Raw genomic sequence first — 20,276 nt, 5'->3', positions numbered from 1 at the left:
GTTACACAGAGGTACACTTTAACCAGGAGACATTTTTCTCAGTGTTTTGAAGACAAGATCCAAATCTGAAAATGTAACAGAAAAATAATGGGCCCATCAACCAATTATTGCCCACAGGGACTAATAACCAAAGCAATTATGCTGCTTTAGAAATGAGTAAGAGTAATGAGTAATGTATTACATTTTTCCAGTCAAGGGCCCAACACCCGTTAGATGCATACAGGAGATTACAGGCTCTTGGCAGTTGCCAGTGGCATTAGAACAAGAAAGCATTATATTTGATAGGTTATTGTAATATACAGTGCACATTCATCAAATGGTCCAAATGGAAAAAGAGCATGCTATTAAAGTGCAATGCTGTCTAGTGTAATATTGATTAGTAAATGGGGTGAGAGAGATAAGCAGCAAGGTGCCATCTCTTTAAGATAGTTGCAAGTGCTAAAACAAACATGCTCCCATATGTTCCAGCAAACATACACACAGTTCCTTTGTTAGAGAGGAAACCCTCAATCTTCACCGAGTAAATACATCAACAGACATTTCCTACTTCAAACTTTCTTTATCTTTTAGAGATTTTTTCAAACACATACAAAGCAGCGCATGAGCCAATGTTTTCTCTGAAGTGATAACATCAGAGGTTCAGTGGAACTCTCCCAAAGCCTACATACAGTGTGTCACCCAGCCAGAGGCCTACAGTCGACGCTCCAACCAGCAAATTGCCAATTATTAAGTCAGGGTGACTGTTTGGATCACTGCCTGCAAGTTCATAAATAATAACATTTTTAGAGGTACAGCAGGCCAGTCACCTGGACAGAGTCACATGGGACACACACACATGTGCAAAAACATATAGAATGCACACATGTGTACATGCAAATTCAAGTAATTGCAAACATGTGCACACACTACAGAGAAAATTATAGACTGTTTTCCTGCTAATGCATGTATGTGAAGAGTATATAACTATAAAAAAAGTAAAGGCACACACTAACCTACTTGTATATACATTTAGTATACACATACACACACACAAGAGTACATTCGCACATACCACTTAAAAATGAACATGTGGAAAGGGTAGTTAAAATTCATGCATACACTAACACCCAACCATTTACACAGTAACACACACACACACACACACACACACACACACACACACACACACACACACACACACACACACACATAAGTGCACTCAGCCTTTTTGTGTTGATAAGGCTCCCCTAAATATTTGTGTTGAGTCGGGCTTTGAAAGAGCCAGCTGGGTTCTGGGCTGTTCAGACACTTTTGCTATTATTATCATTATTATTATCATTATTATTATTATTATTATTATTATTGTTACTCCCAGTTTCTTTGAGCTGGGCTCCAACAAACAGGGTTACATTTGACCTGCAGGGTGTGGGTGGTCCCCCGGACCCTTCCCTCATCAATCAAACAGGGTGAACTCAACACACAGTCTGTAGCAAAGTAACATGAAAAACAAATAATGTTCAATGATATTTGGCTATTGGTTACACCGCTCTGTGCTATGATGATTATGTGAGTCATAAAGACTTAGTGCTCTATCTTGTGCTCATCACTCAGAGAACGTCTTGACATCAGATCAGGTATCAGATAAACAAAGCATCAAGCATTATATGAATTTTAATTGACAGAAAATGATGCTAAAACTGAATGTACTTTTATGAAGTGACTGTAAACAGGCTGTCATGAAGTCTTGTAAGTATGTAGATGGTGATAAAGTTTGAAAATTGATGTGGTTTGTTGAAGTACAATGTTTCAATTCAATTGAATTGTAAAGAGCATCAGTTCAGGCTGAGTTTCAGAATCAGAGCATTCTTCAGAATAATATACTTTCTTTAAAGCCTGTTAGCAGTTATTGCAAGTGTTTGATCAAGTAATCATTGCTGCCCCTGGATTGGGAATCAATATAATAAAACTATTAACCTTCATTGATTCAAAATATGTTGCATGTATTGGCAACATTCTGTCGATTTGCCCAAACAGAGCAGAGACAGAGCACTATATGTACACGTGGCTTTTATTTCTACATACAGCATTCTGTAGTTGAACTATTTAGTTCTTATCAAAACTGCTAGTACTGAGCCTGAAATACCCACCCACCACAGACACGATGAAAGCAAAAATGTAATCACAGCAGTTCATGTTGTTTTATGTACGTTTTACGGCCCCATATTAAACGAAGTAATAAAACAATGGCCCAGAAGCAAGTCACAGCTCCAAATTTGAAATGCTAACCTTTATTTAGCTCTAGTCAGAGGCTGTTTACCATGACACCTCACTGATTCAACTCATTATGGGACTGTTTTGATCTCCTGCTGTAAACATGGAACTGGGATCTCTTTCCTTGGAAAACTCTGATGCACAGCAAGTGACACAACAGCTACGAGCACTGGACACCAACGATGGAGACGAGATGAAAATACTCCACCACTTAAAAATATTGTGTACCGCATAATAACATGATGTGAGCAAATGAACACAACATGTGCCATTGTTCCTGCTCTCAGCTGAGATACACCAGGTTGTGTTTAGCAGTAGTCCACTGTCCATATGGCTTCAATGGAATTTATGTTGGGCAGGCACCAATAAGACAAATCTAATTAGCAACATTATATCATTGGAGCCAAATCTAATTTCAGTCCCAGTGTGTTTTAGTCGTCAGTGACTCTCTCCCCTCCTCTTCTTCATCTTCTCTTCTCTCTCTCCCTCTGTCCATCCGTCCATCTCTCTGTGTGAGTGTCACCTGCCCTCTGAGCTGGCGACGCTGGGTCTCGGCATTAGCGTGAGAGCCCTATTACACTGACTGGAGGCTTTGTTTTCCCTGTGAATCTGCGAAAGTGTATGTGTGTGTTTGTGTGTGTGTGTTCTCGAGAAGAATGTCAGAGAGATGGTGATTTGTTACATCAGCAAGCATTCCAGCCCTGAGACCTCTGAGTGTGTGTGTGTGTGTGTGTGTGTGTGTGTGTGTGTGTGTGTGTGTGTGTGTGTGTGTGTGTGTGTGTGTGTGTGAGGAGACATGCAGAAAGGAAACACCATCGTTTGTGGCCGTACACCGATCCAAATATACTTCAGTAGATTATCAGGGAGCAAACAGTTTTCAAAGACGGGAACAAAACTGTAATAAATATCAGTGGGAAGCATAAATAATAACACATAATGTGTTGACTGGCTGTGCATACAGGATAGAAAAGTTCGTAAAAATTTCACTCAGCAATTGTGCAGAAACATGTGCCACACGTGCAGGTGAGGTGAGAGTGTGTTTGCACTCATGTTCAAGGTCTATGTTAGCCACTCGGTGTCTAAGCACTGGGGCCACAGGTCCCAAGTAAATGGATTCTCTGTGCAAGATACCATCTGCTGCTGCTCATCTAACCCTCAGACTGACACACATGCACGTGCACCCCCCCACACACACACACACACACTATAGACACACACTCGACATGGACAGGCACAGGACTCAGATCTTCTAAATCAGGGCTAAGAGCGCTTTTTAACATTTCTTGAAACAATATCACAAAGAATGAAGAAAGGCAGACCTGGTGGTCTCTATAGTGAGCTCGTCTCGAATTAATATATGATCATTGAGAAGTTCTGGTGCCAGGCACACATATAGGTGTGTATACCTGCTGTTTGTTTTGTTTTAAATTATACTCGGGAATAATATTCATGCAGCTGATATGGAATCTGACTTCTACAGTCTGCACAGGCAAAATAAAACTAAATTCACCTTCTTGTCTGATTATTGTGAACTTTCCCAACAAAAGAACATTAGACAATATTCATGAGCTACTTTAAACAATGGAAACAATTAAAAGAATTTACATTCTAGTTACAATTCTGGTTGCTTTTCACATTGGTATATAAATGCCTGTGACGACAGTGTGGGCGTGGCATAGAAAAGGTCATAATGAGCTTTCAGAGTCAGTGACAGGGCAGATTTCAAAGGAACAAATATATCTTTTTCAGTACAAGAGTTTCAATAAAAAGTGCTCATTAAAAAAATCTTTAAGAATAATAGAAAAAATATTAAAAATGATTCTAAACCTCTGCTTGTTAAAATCAAAGATAGATGAAAAAAGTCAGAAAATAGTGAATGTTGCTTTTGGAACCATGGTGAACTGTTCCTTTAAGCTTTTCATGTATAGCTTGTGTCAATACCGACCACTTGTTCAATAAACAGGTTATCAAACACACTGCACACTAACCAAGATGGATGGCATCGTCAGAGCCAGGTTCCTTTTTCTTCCCTGGGAAACCACAACTTGTGGCCATCCCGGGCTCTCTCCTCCTTATAGTACAAACAAGAACATTTCCCATATGTTACAATGTAGAAGTGCTGCGCTATTAGATTAGCCTACAGAGTCTGAAGCCTCTCCGTCTCTATGAATGGATGGATGGAGGAACCAGCAAGTCCATCGCATTCCCTGTGGATGATGTCTTCATCGTGGCCGAAGGCGCAGGAAAGGGAGAGTGTGTGTATACGTCGCGGGCGTATTTTGATGTAATGTGATCAGTAATGAATTTTGTGTTGCATTAGGGGGAGTGGAGGGGAACAGAGGTGGTCGGGAGAGAATACCAGGGGGAACACGAAGCGACTGACTAGTAGTGTCCACGAGTCTCCGGCATCTAATCTAATGAAGAGACTCAGAGAGGGAGATGGGGGAGAGTGGTGGTAGTGGAGGTGGGGTCAGTAAAAAAGAGTGATGAGAAGAGAGAGAGAGAGAGAGAGAGAGAGAGAGATGCTACAAATGAGGTTAAGTCTGAACGGAGTGGGAGGACGGGGGTGGACTTGGTTGGATATGGCCAGGGATGTTTGGGAGAGGTGGGGTGGGCTGGGGGTTGATAGTCGATGCTAAATCCATTAGGGCCTTGTGACCATCGCACTCCCTTACCCCAAAACCCTCTGCACCCCCTCCCCCCCACACACATTTAAGTCAAAGGAGCTCTTGTTCACTTAAAGGGTGGTGGTGGTGGGGGGTTGAGCACGCTGTCGCTTCCTAAATGAGTTAACCATTTGGACTGTCAGGGCCAACAGCATGTCTGCTGCGCACACACACACACACACACACAGGAAGCCACAAACTAAAGCTGGTCGCGTGCTGATATGCCCTAACCTCGTACACACATTCAGACGAGCAGAACATCCTACAAGCTTTGAGGTAATCAATTTCTGGACCTTGACCTGAGAAGCACTGTATGCTGGAAGTCAGGCTACATAACAAACACTTAGCTGCACTGAAAACATCTCTAATGAGGTAAATACCTATGAGCAAACAAAAGAAAGGAAAACACCCAGATGATCATTTTTTTGTGCATGCAAATATGGATTTCTACAAAATCACGTAAAATTGCAATGCTCAGAATCATAAAGAATCTCAGTAACTCACAACGATGTGTTTCAGTGATAAGAAATATGTCAATTTCTGCCTGCTCATCACAGTGTGTTTACTGGATTTTGACTGTTTTAAACTCAGACTGCTGATTTTTAGAAATATTCTAAGAAAGTCTATTTTACATTCTGCTAACAAGATACAAAATAACACTAAAAAACCTACAGAAACAGGAAAATGACTATTTGAGATGGGATCTTAGTGTTTTAGGACACACTTAAAACACTGTGAACTTTTCTTAGTGTTAGTCAGACATGATGAGGATAACTGCTTCCAGCTATTTAAGCATCACTTCCTCAGCTGTTCTGACTGGTAGGCACACTAAATGTCATAATCCTGCTTTTATTCTGATTTTTACCTTTTTATTTTCAAACAATATAAATAATTCCCGTTTATGTTAAATGGACAGCAGTACCACATTGTTCTTGTGGCAACATTTAACCTAAGGTGACAATTAAACAGAAAACAGAAAACGAATTAATGCTGATACACGATCCTGTGTGTGCAGCTGTGTTTTTGTGTGTTGTTCATCCTTCGCTTACCTGTGGCAGAGCCTACGATATCCCTAGAGGGGGACTCGGACATGGCGTCAGCCAGTCTCTCTCGCAGGCCTTCGTCGCTCGCATCTGCTGAGCCAACATTGTGCCGTGGCACGCCAAAGCTCTCTGGCCAGCTCCCGCATACCTCCAGCAGGGTTACGCCACGTCCATCAAATGGCCCTGCAAACAAACGCGCAGACAAACGCGGAGTTAAGATTCGCTTGATTACCAAATAGATTAGAAGATAGAACAATAACAGCTGTGCCAGTTGTGTAATGTAATTTGGAGATGTCCTGAGCTGATAAGCACAATGGGGATCCGGCCCCATCGTGACATTTTAAAGCTGTATTTATTTCTGTAATGTAATAAGATGTCATAAAAAGAAACATTGAATCAGACTTGCATCAGCAGATGCACAATATTTGGGATTAGGGAAACATACAAGCTAATTTAAAGCACAGTCTACCTTTGTTCTTTCAGTATAATTATGTACGAATGCTTCGTTGTGTCAAATCTGTGTATTATATTATCTTTTCTCCTTTAATATATACATTTTAAAAACAAAATCTAATCGTGAAAATACTGCAGCTCTACTGCAAATGAAAATATTAAAACATGTTGCCATTTTCAGATATATCACTCACATATCCGTCCTACAGCCAACGTAAATGAATCTGTGTTAACCCTGTAGATCAGCTGCTTTTGAGTCACACACACAGAAACTTGTAAGTACAACACAATCTTCATGCCTGTCAAACCAAATCCACACAGGCCGGCGCTGCATCTTAATCTTTCTCCTTTCTGTCTGTTGTATTTTCTGCAATCAGAGAGATCTTGCAGTTTGGAGCCAGAGAGTCTGCAACTTGCTCTGTGTGTGTGTGTGTGTGTGTGTGTGTGTGACAACGCAGGCAGCCAAGCAAGCAGGCATGCAGGCAGTCAAACAACTGTTTTATTCTATTAGTGTGTTCATTTGATTAGGTCATTATGCCTGCAAGCAGAGGTGATAAGGGAAGATTTAGCAGTGGTGTTGGTAAGGTGCTCCGGCGACTCATCACGCTAACGAACAAAACAAACACATGACCTCCTGGCTTCAAAGTCAAGCTTATCATCATCATCAGTGCTGCATATCTGCATCTCTCTCGTTCTTGATGCCCAGAAATATGTTACAGACAGGAGTGCGAAAAAATCACCGAGTCTAACTAGCTTCATATTATCATTGTGACTGTTTGCTGGTTCAAAATCGTGTGCGAGTGGTGAAATGAACATTCGAGTAGTGAAACATTCAGGGATTAAACAAAAAGTGCATCTAGAGGATGAACTTGGATACTCAGCATAAAGACCAGAAACGCAGCAACTTCAAGGGCTGAAAAATCAAGCTCACGTAAAAGTGTCACTGCAGTTCCTCTAATGGCCACTTGGGGCTCCCTCCAAAAGTGAGGCAATCTCATAGAGATTTACAGAATCAAAAAGCATGTTTGCACCTCAGAACAGAAAATGTTCTCTATGGATAAATCCTGTATTTGGTTTTTTTTTTAAAGCTGAACTAAGGATTTTGTAAAGCCACAATGAGGTGGGAAAATAATTTAAGACTACCCTACAAAGATACAGAAATGAGTAGAGATGGCTATAAATGACAACATGAACTCCAGCTGTACTGCCCCTCAAACAGGATTTAAGAGACATGAAGATCTATTCAGTTTTGCAGTTTTTCAACTGTCCTTTCGAGCTACAGAGGACCAAAATTACCTAAAAAACTGAACGAGACTGATATTTATTTTAACAGGTAGAAAGTGAACTTCCTAACTGCTGAGCTTTGAATCAGTCACATACATAAGAAATGTATTGGTGGCAGGTTAGACTTGGTCTGAGCTTAGTATCTGTTGAGGCCATTTGGAGACTCCAACAAATCGCTTTGTCAAGCTTCATCACAGCTTCTACAAACTTTAGTGCAAAACAGTTCATCCACCCAACGTCTGTCCAAATGTTGAACTGGTAACACACACACACACACACACACACACACACACACACACACACACACACACACACACACACACACACCATATGATCAGTGCTTACACAGATCCTGCCATTTTACACAATCCCTGATTCCAGCAACTGTTACAGTATAAATAAATATTGGTATCTCATTTTTTAAAGGAGTTATTGCACATCTTTTTGTTTTTGACAAAAAAAACTTCTAAAATGTTACTGAGTTAAAAAAAATTCAAAACACCCCACACAAGAAACACAGGGAACTTTGTACAATCATGCTGTAAATTCTTCTTCTAGTTCAGCACTAGATAATTACATTCGCCTCAGAGGATTAATAAAATAAGTTCAGTAAATTAAGTGAAACTTTAATGACTACTTGGAGAAATCTGCGTGAAATTTAGAGAACTCATGACACTAAAGGCTTCATGACTTGAAATACCCCTGACCTTTGTCTGTTCAAAGTTAACACAAAGAAATCCTTTGGGTTAATAAATTTGCTGAACAAATCTAAAAAGATGAATGCTGCTTCACACTTCTTCTACACACTCTGATTTAGACAAGTGGACACATACAGGGAGGTTTCTTAGTGGTCTTGTGGGTATCAGGAAAACCCCAATGAGACACAGACAGGATGGGATCAAAGGAAAAAGTGAAGACCAGGACAGAAGAGATCTTTGTTTTCTTGGAAAGATTAACATCCAATCCGTGTGTCCAGGCTTCAAGTACAGAAGAAACAGATGGATATAGATAGACGATCACTGGTAAATATGAAAACGAGGACCGATATGTTAACACAAGCAGCTTCTGGAGAAGGTAAATAAATTCAATCAATTGTTTGTTTACCTGCTAATGCCACACTTTGTTACACTCAATTGAAAGAAGTGCATCCAAAGATTAAAATTCATATCACGTTATCATCATTGACCCCATAAAGCCACCAGACTTGTGTGAACATCTTAGGAAAAATGATCTAATGAAAGCGTAACCGTTTGGCAATCCCATGGTCAGCTGGTGATTTTAGTGAGTTGTATCTTTATAAGCAATGAGGCACACTTTGCTCTGCAACACTAAGCTCTTTACAACTACAAAATTCAATTCAGCCTTTACAAAGACACACTCACAACCCAGTTATCCAGCATCAAATCCAGCAATGTGCAAAGCATAATAACATCTCACCTCTATTGCAAAACACAGGCTTTTACAAAGGTTTGAAAGTAAGGCTCGGGGGAGCTTCAGGAGAATCTGTGCAAAACGATCCATCGGTGCAACACGCATAAACACACAAGCCGCTGCTGAAGTGAAGTTATCAGGAAGCTAAGCCGCCGTGTGTGTGTGTCTGATTGTATGCTTTTGCTCAGTGTTATCAGAGCAGGGAGAACGGAGGCTCGTGTAACCTCTCGCCTCAGCATTAGCACCTGTCACTGGCCTACAGCAGAGCTGAGATCTGCCAGGCCTCAGGATGCACATGCACACTCAACCACACATGCACACAGACGCACACAACAAACATGCAGTGTACTTTAGGGTTCTTGCAAATTTGTCACACTTAAATGTTTTCAGATTACCAAAAAATGTTGTATTTTATTTTTTATATGAAGTGTGACAAACACGCAAAAAACTAAGAAATCAGGAAGGGAGCAATACAGGAGTACATAGCCGTCTGTTTCCTGATAGCAAGTGAGCCAGGCAGATCAAAGGTTTTGACTGGTGTGGCTTTTCTGGATGATAAGGGCATGGCAGAAGGTTAGGAGGAGCTTTAGGTTTATCAGGGCAGGCTTTGACCAATATCGGTATTTGAAGGCCAATAGCTTTAGGCTGAAACGACCAATGATAGATGGCAGAGAAGCTCAGAAGGTATAAATCTCTTCAACAGTATCAGCAGACCTGTTTTTCTTTTTTGGGAGAAAACTATTTGCGTCTGCTTCTTACGAATGATAAAGTTCCCTCATCCTCTCTTTGTGTAAAAATGTAACATTCAATTATAGCTAATATGAGGCTTTACTGCTAAGACAAATTTGTCCCGTCATAATATACAGTTATTTCAGTGCAACATTTCCTGTTTCCCTGTCAACTAAAAAGTAGACTGTATTTTCTGCTAAAAAGACTGTAACTCTGAAAATGACCCCTTTCCCTTCACTAAATGCACGTGTTAAAGCCTCACGTGAGCCTAAGAATGCATTGTTTCCACAAAACGGACTGTGGATTTTGTCCTTCATCACACTGACCACATCACTGTACTCAAAAACTTTTTAAATGCACACATGGGAATGCAACTGGTCATTTTTTTGAAAGAAAATCTTAAACCATTTATATTATAGTTATTCTCTCCTTTAGTTTTCGGCTGTCCACATTAGGTGATCTGAACTCACGTTGGAAATAAGTTATGATTAAATCATTCCATAAAGTGTGTGTTTATCACTACTGCTCTAGATCACTAAGGTCACTGACACTAAAGAAAACAAGCTCAACATTAGCTCACGTTACCTAACTAGCTCTCATGTTTCCCGTTGACAATGAAGAATTTCTTAACTTTCACCCCTAAATGATACTTATTGACTAATTTGTGCTAAAAAAGAAAAACTGTCTACACTTTCGCGCACTTTCATCCTGGCAGAGTTCTAACTTTGTTGTTTTAATGAAGTAATACTGTGCATACCGTCTTTATTTTAAATGCAAATTTAATTAATACAACTTTATCTTTTCACTGTGTTTTTATAAGCAGCACAAGCATCAGCATGTTTTTATTGACCTCTGACCTCCATTTTTTAATTTCTGCCTGTAAATCTTTGGAAATGAAAAGATGATTCAGTGGCTGGAGGAAGATTGTTGTTGTTCACTCATGATGTTAAACCCAGCAGGATTAAAAGCCACTCTCCACCCAGCTGTTAGCCCTCACATACTGGCCCTACTTATCCCTCCAGTCAGTGCTACTTTACTTAAAGATTTAATCATGCTGCAACAGCATGCGTGCACGTCACAGTCACCTCTCAAAGAGATACGCCAGAATGAGTGCTTTAAAATATTACTGTAGACCGTCAAACTGAGGATGTTTACTGAGATTAGATGCAGCAAAACAAAAACAAATTCATTTTAAGCTTTTAATGTCCACCAAGTCTCCAGTTATCAGTTTAGGGTAGGGGAAGGTTCACATCTACCCCTTTATGTGGATTTTTTTTTTTTTTTAACCTATCTAAATCAGGGGTGTCAAACTTGTGGCCCAGGGGCCACTTGCAGCCCGCGTCACCCCTACTTGCGGCCCATACATCGACGTGAAGAAATATAATGCAGTTTGTCCCTTGAAGTGACTTTTTTTGTTTGTTGTCCAGAGTTATGTTAAAATAAGTTCTTTAAAAAGCCAAAAATGATTGAATATGGAGACGATATGAGCAGAGAGCACAAACATGCTGAGGGATCGGCTGTGTTAGTTCACTGACAGAGTCACAAATAAACAATAATGTCTGCAGTTTGATTTGGTTAAATATGAACAAAATGATAACAGACGCGCCGCCACGTGTGAGGACAGAAAGAGAGGACCAGTGTGTTTATTTGGTCGTTCGATGAAAGGCTTCAGTTAGTTTAAATCTGCGTTCGCAGTTTTGTCTTCTTATACAATAGTTCAAATCTAAAACAAACAAACAAAACACGGCATTTTGGTAAATATTTGTGGGTGTTTTTTTGTTTGTTTTGTACTACTTGAAAACTAAAGTGGGCCTCCGGTGAGATGGCCACAGCAATGGCCCACAGCTCATTTAAGTTTGAGACTCCTGATCTAAATGGAAATCACATAACAAAACGAATCCTGTTTTTAGTTTCACTAAAGTAAAAAAGGGAAAGAAAAATAAAACAAAATAAATAAACTGTCTGTTGTTTTCAGATTAAATTGTGCAGGTATGGAAAAAAGGCTCAGCTATGGCTGGATGACAATAACCAATCAGAGCAGAGCAGCCCTATAGCCGGTCATATCTATTACCAATGTTTTTACTGCTGCGGGTGCTATGTAAAGAAATGAGAATAGTAATCTATATCTTAACCTAATTGTCTTGTTGTAAATGATTCTTATTTGCAAGCCATCGCACTTTGCAGTAAATCTAATCTGGTGGCTTTTCCACACTTTGTGTCAGGCACCAAAAACATCTTTAACTGTGAACCCAGTTTACAAATGAACTCGCCCTTTAAAGGAGAAACAATACTGAAAACGTGTCCTCATTTAAAGGTTATGAAGCTTAAGTGAGTCTCACATGGTTGAACTCCAGTCACACGTACACGCACAGACATGCAAACACACACACAAATGTATAATGTCCTGAGTGCTCATGCCACTGTTTCTGGGTTACCTGTGCAGTAAAGGGCCTAATGCCTAGTTAGCGCTAATTCAATTAGGCTTTACTGCAAGGGGGCTGGTTGAACTAATTCCTTTATTATGGTGCTGTATAATATGTAACAGTGTGAGTGTGTGTGTGAGATTCAGTGGTGGTACTGAGAATTCAGACACTGGGAAAACACACACAGTCTGTTACCTACAAACAGATCATAAATCAGCTCTGCTGGGATGTACGTTCAGTTATATATTTATGAGGCACATGTCTAGAATCTAATGTTATTCAATACCACGGCTATGCGGCAAATCCTGTTTTTGTCTTAGGACAGCCAGTATCTGGTGAGACTGGGTCAGAAGTGTCACTTCAAACGACGGTCATTTACAACAGCAGGTATGATTTTGGAGCACATTTCATTGGGAGGTTTTATCTTCACTTTCTCTTAATTGCTGCACAAACTGGTGACAAAAAAGGAACGAATCAAACAAAATTTGATTAATTTTACTCAAATCTCATTTTCTACTGACTCCATAGTACAATTTTGGAAATAGCCTGGATTTGATACTGAAAAGACATTTCATGCACACAAACTGACTGAAACACAGCTTGAATGCAAAGGTTTAACAAAGGTGGCCCATGCCTTGGATTAACTGGTAAAGCCATTCATCCAGTCACCTAGTTTAGCTGTCAAAAGTAACTGGACAAACTAGCCCATTATCAGAAAACATTTAACAAGTTTGATACAGACTGTTTTCTTTATATGATCAACATTATGTTTTTATTGCTGAGCTGAGTTGTAATTGGATTTTTTGAAACAGGGCTGCTGCAAATTAAAACATTAATTTATACCCAAATACAGCATCATTTACATTCTATGGCTCTAACTTGGCCAAAACCCACTTTTAATAAACTATCACCCATACATTCTTGGATGACTATGCTGTGAACACATACTGACATCCCTTTAGGCTGTGTGTCTGTGCGCCTACCAGAGAAAGACTGAGAGAGGGTCACTGATATCCTCGGGGAGACACAAAGTGCTAGCTAGCTGGCAGAGTAGGTTTGTGGTGCAGGGTTAGTGTTAATGGAGATGTAAGCTCACAGGATTAGCACCCACCCATAGGTAGGTAATATGGGAGTGCGTGCGTGTGTTCTTGACAGGCAGGGTCTTTCTTTCATTACATTAAGGCCAGTGCTTCTAAATCATTTACTCCCTTTTGCTCCCTTTGCAGTCTCAGTGGTGTCAGCTAAGTGTTAGTAATCTCCATCAATACCACGGTGTGCCTTAAGGCACTTTACTCACTGCTACACACACACACACACGTATATACGAAAACATACAGTATTCAGACGTGAGGATGCATTAACCTGTATGTAGTTAATTGAGTCCACTGAATACCCGACACACACACACACTATCTCGTTCTCTCTCGCACACACACACTATCTCGTTCTCTCTCGCACACACACATGCACACACACATGCACACACTACCACCCACTAAGTTAATTTGAGGTGTTCCAAATTAGACGCCACTTCTTTGCTCAGTATGAGGTTTTAAGTAATCTATGGTGTCCTTCTTGGCATCATCTCCTCCCATGTTCACATGCGACCAAACAGAGGTTTCCTTGAAGCCCAAGTCTGACCTACAACTGATCAAAAGTTGTAATAATAACGTTTGTTGCAGATTTCTGTCAAATGTCAGCCTGAGACCCAAACGACTGAAATGTTTGTACAGCATGCAGTGCCATATTTATTGTAGGGTACTTTTAAACCCAAAACCAGATTATGAGGATAGTTACAGTTACAGTTCAAGAGATCACAGATACTGTTTAGACAGCCAATCAGAATTATAGTTAGAAACTTCCAAAAATATGCCTTTGCATTGGTGAAACAAAGTCTGATTTTGAGAACATGTGGCACAAGACAATGACAAGTACGAAACAAATCTTTTCAGGGTTCAAATATGAGGCCACAAACAGGAAGCAGCGGCAAACAGTCAGATGTTTATGTGCGACTCGCACAAACAGAAACACGAACGCTCAAGTGGGACATGAAATAGATTTATGTGGCAGATAAAATTTGGAGTATATTTCTGACTCACGCCTACTGCAGATTTAAAGAGCCAAGGAAGAGGAAAATAATTGTGCTGATAGAGAACAGCTGACTGTGATTAGGGGACTTACTGTACTGACATGCTTGTTTGGCACATATAGAGTAAAAATAGCACTGCTTTCTTTTTTGCCAACCTGTTGGAAAGAGCTTTGTGTCCAAATCGGGCAGGCAGTCGGTCATGCTGCATGGCTTGTGCCTAGGTCTTTTAAAGGTTCTGCTGCGCTGATGATTGTTGCAGGAAAAGATGGCGTGGAGGCGAAACGAGTAGTAAAATTAAGGTTGCCTGAGTAAAATGTCTTGATGCAGCCTCAATCGTCCATCCTCGGAAGATTTGAGCAAGAATTCTGAATTGTATCGCTGCTGCTGTGACACGTCTTTCCGAGTGTTGTTTCCTTCCTGTGATTATTCAACCGCCATGCTGCCGAGTTCCAATTCTAAGATGTCAGTGTCGTCCTAACTGTGTCACAATCAATCATGCTTTTCCTTGGCATATGTTGTTATTCATTTTATGTCCTTGAAGAGGTGCAAAATTTAATAAGAAAATGTAAAACACAACATTTCACTTCATGGAAAGGGTACGGGTAAACTTCTGCTTCTACATGAAACAGTACACACAGTGTAGTGAAAAAGTATTTGTCCTGATTTTTTTTTTATATTTACCACACTTCTATGTTTCATATCATTAAGAAAATGTTAATATTAGACAAAGTTCTCATTTTTTAGGAACCCTTTGAATTTTCTTTCTAGCCCAAAATGAGGATTATGATAATGTGAAGCGCACCTGTGCATGTTCAGACAGAAGTGCCTTGTGAGTGCCGTGCCTTGCCTATGATACACCAAATCGGTTTAAAGTCTTGGAAATGAGATTTTTAATCTCAATGAGATTTTTTACCTGGATAAATAAAGGACTAATAAAAAAGCGCAACTTCTCTTCCTTCTGAAACCATCTGAATTTTGTCTCTAGCACAAATAGTAATGGAGTTAGGGTAAATTACAAAATGCTTGTAAAATCGATGGGTCAACAGGTCCTTGGTAAATACAGGGTTAAGGTGATGCCACAGCATCTCAGACTTCAGTCCAGACTTTTGATCAGTTCACTCTGAAACCTTCATTTTGTTTTTTGTTTTGTTTCCAATACATTAGTTTAATTAAAATGTTCATTTTCTTATTCTTGAAAGAAGAAAGCAGTAGCTTAATTTGGCAGCAACATAGCGAATATAAATCAGCCTAAAGGAAGTATTATTTGTTGTACCACAGATTTCTTTCTGTTTAAAGGGAGTTTTTCTGGGGTTTTCTTTCTAATAGTGTAAAGTACCTGAATTGAATTCAATTAAGGATTAAAAGTGTGCACCGTTATGTTCTCTCAAAAATCAGCAAAATTAAGTTGGCGATTAACATGCCAAACTTAACTAATGCTGAGTTATAAGTAAAACAAATGGTGATTATTGTAAAATATTTAATTCTGATGAAAAAATGAGAGCTCTATGCTGTGGAACTATTGGCATGCCATGCTTAATTTGTCTATTAAAATAAAAAGTCTGCAATCAAATCTGGCAAAAGACCATTATGATTTCAATAAAGACACTTTAACACAGGAGTGGGCAACTCCAGGCCTCGAAGGCCGGTGTCCCTGCAGGTTTTAGATGCGTCCTTGAACTAACACAGCTGATTTAAATGGCTAAATTAGCTCCTGCAGTTCTCCAGAGGCCTGGTAACGAACTAATCATGTGATTCAGGTGTGTTGACCCAAGGTGAGATCTAAAACCTGCAGGACACCGGCCCTCGGGGCCTGGAATTGCCCACCCCTGCTTTAACAGCTAATTAATTGCTACTCTGGTTGGTTGTATAGTGCCCATATTGTGTGCTGAAACTTTACTTCATTGTCTTTAGTCTAAATGACATTTTACTTGTCTAATTCATTAACTATTGATCTGCATGACAGCACATCATTAAAATCCGAGCAGGTATTAGGTCGATTGAAATGAGGCTCTATCGTACTGACATCATTTTTGTGATTTAAAACAAAAAAGAAACATTATTAGAAATGTTTTATCAGTTCTTGAAACTACAGTGCAGATAAACAAACAACCAAAGTCATCATTTTGCCTCACTCAGCGTCATCGCAGAGCCAGTACAAAGCATCTTTCATCTGGTCAGAGACGTGGCGCCCACACAACTAAAATTCCCTTCTGGGCGCTAGACATTGTTTTCCATCAAACCAAAACAAAGATTGGGGAGTGTACACTTCACAGTGCTAGCATGGCCAGCTAATTGATTTCAGGCTGGATCGTGTTGCTGTGTAATGGAGCAGGCTAACGTGATGATGAAGCTGGGATGGTCATGGTGATGACTTTCACAGGGGCTCCAGCCTCATTTGTTTGTTTGACAGGCTGCAGGGTTGTGTGTGTGCGGGTGTGTTTCTCCATTTGGCATAAAGAATATGGATTAAGCTGTAGAGGTGACAGATGATATGTTTACAGGAGAATGTTTGCTTTCTGCACGATATTCAATTACAGGGTTTGTGTGTGTCACCGCCTGTGTGTGTAAGTGTATGTGACGATAAGTGTGTGTGCATGCCCAGTCATTTGTGTGTTACAGACTGTGTGTGAAAGGGTCACAGGCCTTTATCAATCACACAGAATTTGTTCACTTCCTTCCTCGCCATCATTCTTTCGCCTTGATTCTAATATTTTTTCTGGGAAGTAGTCCAATCCAAATATAAACTAGTGTTATCCACTGTTTACTGGAGATGCAATGCAGCACAAATAAATACCCTTAGTGTTATTTACAAAACTGACTTACTCATACACAATCCACCCCCTCCTCCAACCTCCATAACTGGGTAGAAATACAGCAGTGTTCTATGATGCCACAATAGGTCCCCATAAGAAATGAAAAAGAGGCAGTGGTCATTTATTCAAAAGCCCGAAATGAAAAACTGTGGCATTTAGTAGGCACTCAGACAGAAAACAGCTCTGTATTAAAACAACACAAAGGGCTGGATTGGTGCAAGCAAACTGTTTAGGGCTGCAGTAAGAAAAAAAAGGGAAATAGGATCCAGGAAAGCCAATTTGAGTAGAAGATATATAAGTCTGAAAGGCCTATCAGATAGCAGCACATTGCACAGCTGTTTAGAACACTATTAGACACAATGTTACACTTTTGGAATGTTGTTACAGTGACAGTAACTGTAACCTTTGGTAGGTTGATTACACAGCAAACAGCAGAAATATTGTGTTCCTGTTAAAGTCAAAGTAAGCTACCACGAATGTGGACTTTTCACTGGATGATCCAGTACGTGGCCGTATGATGTGCCACTGTGACCAGGCTCTAATTTTTTTCAATTGATGTTTCACTTTGTAGCAAATGTTATACCCTAATATGAGCTAATCGTCTAGCTTGTACTTGCATGTTGTTATTACTTAAGTAATCCACATTAGATGAAAAGCTTTGTTAATGGCAGTGCATTTAACTCACTTCTTTTGGAAGTATCCCACACGCGTCGTTTAGCTTCATACATTCACATACATTTATGCATAGTTTTCTAGGGATTCAACTTTTGTGCTTGAGGAAGATTCAAGTTAGTGTGCACATTTCCTTTAACATAGACTGTGTATTATAGTGTCTATAATAAAGTGTTGTGATCAGTGGTACTGAAGTCTAGATGAGTCAGCACAAAGAGGAGTCCACTGTCTGAGGCCATAAAAAGATGATTAGTAACATTCACTAGCGCAGCGATGAGCTCCTAATCCTGACTGAAACGCTTCAGGTAAACCATTCCTCTGCAAATGGTCCTAAAGCTTATAGAAAACATCTATTTAAAGAATCCTGAAATAAAAGAAATCTATAATCTGTAATTGATTAAGACCACACGGCAGAGTTGAATATGTCAAGATTTTTGTTGGGAGTGACCAGGATGGACCGGAACAGAAATGAATAACACAGCTCAGGCAACAGGTACAGGTCGAGTTATGTGGTTTGAAGACAAGGTTATAGAGGGAAGGCTTAGATGGTTTCCACAGGTTAGTGGATATAGTTGAAAAAGGAACGTTAAAGACAGAGGTGCCAGGTAGGAGGAAAAATAGGAAGACCACTTACGTTTATGGATCAGAGAGGACATGGACAGGGTGAATGTGACAAAAGAGGACACTAGTGATCCACTACGGGAACCCCAGAAGACAATAAATAAAGAAGAAAAATGAGCATGTTTTTCAATAAATGGAAAAAACAACTTTTCACATTTCTGTTTGAACCAAATGTCAAAGTTGTTGAGACCCCTGACAGAGCTCTCTTTTCAAGAAGTTTTTCTCAGGTAGGAATGTAATCCTATATTCATTGTTGGGGATATATGTGCTCCTAAATTTGGATCAAATCAGCCTAAACACAGCATTATTCCTGTGTATTATTTTTGTGCATATATGCAATAAAAAAGAACAGAAATAAAATGCAGAGTGAAGTTCAAACTCTGGCTCCCTTCTCACCTCCACACAGTGGGCCAATCGCCGCTTGAAGTGGGGGTGATTGTTGGACTTTTGGTTTCTGAAAGCAACATGTCAGGGGACGGGGGTTTCCAAAGTTATATGACTAGCTGACAAGTGGTTCTGATTGAGTACACTGTATTATGAAGGTTCTCTAACCTCAACCAAGTGTTTTTTGGTGCCTAAACCAAACTTTGATGAGGGAGCCCACAGTTTGTTTTCTGTTGACTTGCTTCTGCTCTGGATGACAGGCTGGACAGAGGCGTGGTGGTGCATGCTTTGGCGTGCGGTCTGAATACTAGAGATGAATACTGTACTTTGCTTGGCTTCCTCTCAGGGGGGTAAACGAAGAGGATTCCCAGCACCAAAGCCACAGCCCTGTGTTCCTGGAAATCCTCCACAATCCCATTTGATCTTAACGCCCTGCCTCGCCTAATGTGTCCCTAAGCTGGCCTTATCACACAACAGAGAGGGCCAGAGGGGATGGACTGAGACATGTATAGCTGCTTTGCTTGCAGGTGAAGGCTTGCTTCTATAGCACCTGCTCTCTAAAATCCAGCATCTAAGTAGTTTTACAAAAATATCATGCATCGTGTACAAAGCATGGCAAGCAACACAAGACTTAGGAGTGACAAAATGACAGAAACGAGGTTGTGGACAGAAGGAGAGAGTGAGAGAACCAGCTCAGGTGGCGAGAAAACATTATGAAACAGGCAGCTGTACTCCACGAGCCTCTTCATTCTAAGGGAATAAATCCTCCATTATCGTGACTCTCTCCTGGGTCTAAAAGCAAGCATCTTACAGAGAATTAATCATATTGTAGAGTGAGGAGAGGGCAGACCATTTCATTTCCTCATCAAGTTTGGGGAGAATTGTATTGGAAGCCAAGCAGCCGCCTGGGAATGGCCTCTTCTACTCTCCCTCTCATTTCTTTGTTTTGCCTGTTCTATTTTTTTACTACTCTTTGCTCATCTCCCATCTGCTCCAATGTCTCTGTGACTTTCTGTTGGTGCTTTCGTCACCCCATGCAGTCAAATGTCAAGCATCATGTCTGGGAACATTTTGACACAGTGTCACTGCACATCAGTGAGTCCAAATGTGAATTTAGTCAATGATAATTACATCAACGGTGCATTTCAAGGTCCAGGATATGATGTAGGAGAATCAACTTGGTTCCTAACTTATTGCAAACTTAGTCAGTGCTATGAGTAATGGGCATATGTAAAGATAGCAGAATATCAGGAAGGATGGTAATAACACTTCTGCTCATTGTACAGCTTACTAGTTAACTTGGCAAAGACTGTCAAGTCCAGCAAGGTCTGTGGTGTGAATCTGTGTAGAAACTTAAAAGTGGCAAGAGAATGTGGTTCTTTGCAAGAAGTTGTTGGGCTATGTAAATAACATGGAAA

At 40.2% G+C, this 20,276-nt stretch overlaps 1 protein-coding gene across 2 annotated transcripts in view; it reads right to left on the bottom strand.

Annotated features, from left to right (window-relative positions):
• bcas3 (BCAS3 microtubule associated cell migration factor) overlaps positions 1-20,276 on the bottom strand; it is a 302,830-nt gene that overhangs the window by 22,630 nt on the left and 259,924 nt on the right. For both annotated transcript variants that reach the window (XM_005752005.1, XM_005752007.1), the window contains one exon: positions 5,966-6,142. In XM_005752005.1, coding sequence (XP_005752062.1) covers positions 5,966-6,142 — 177 coding nt within the window. The remainder of the gene's footprint in view (positions 1-5,965; positions 6,143-20,276) is intronic.

This window comes from Pundamilia nyererei, unplaced genomic scaffold, assembly GCF_000239375.1.
Source record: "Pundamilia nyererei isolate P.nyererei 1_Seehausen unplaced genomic scaffold, PunNye1.0 scaffold00338, whole genome shotgun sequence".
Taxonomy (NCBI): Eukaryota; Metazoa; Chordata; class Actinopteri; order Cichliformes; family Cichlidae; genus Pundamilia; species Pundamilia nyererei.
This window is presented reverse-complemented; position numbering and strand designations above follow the sequence as displayed.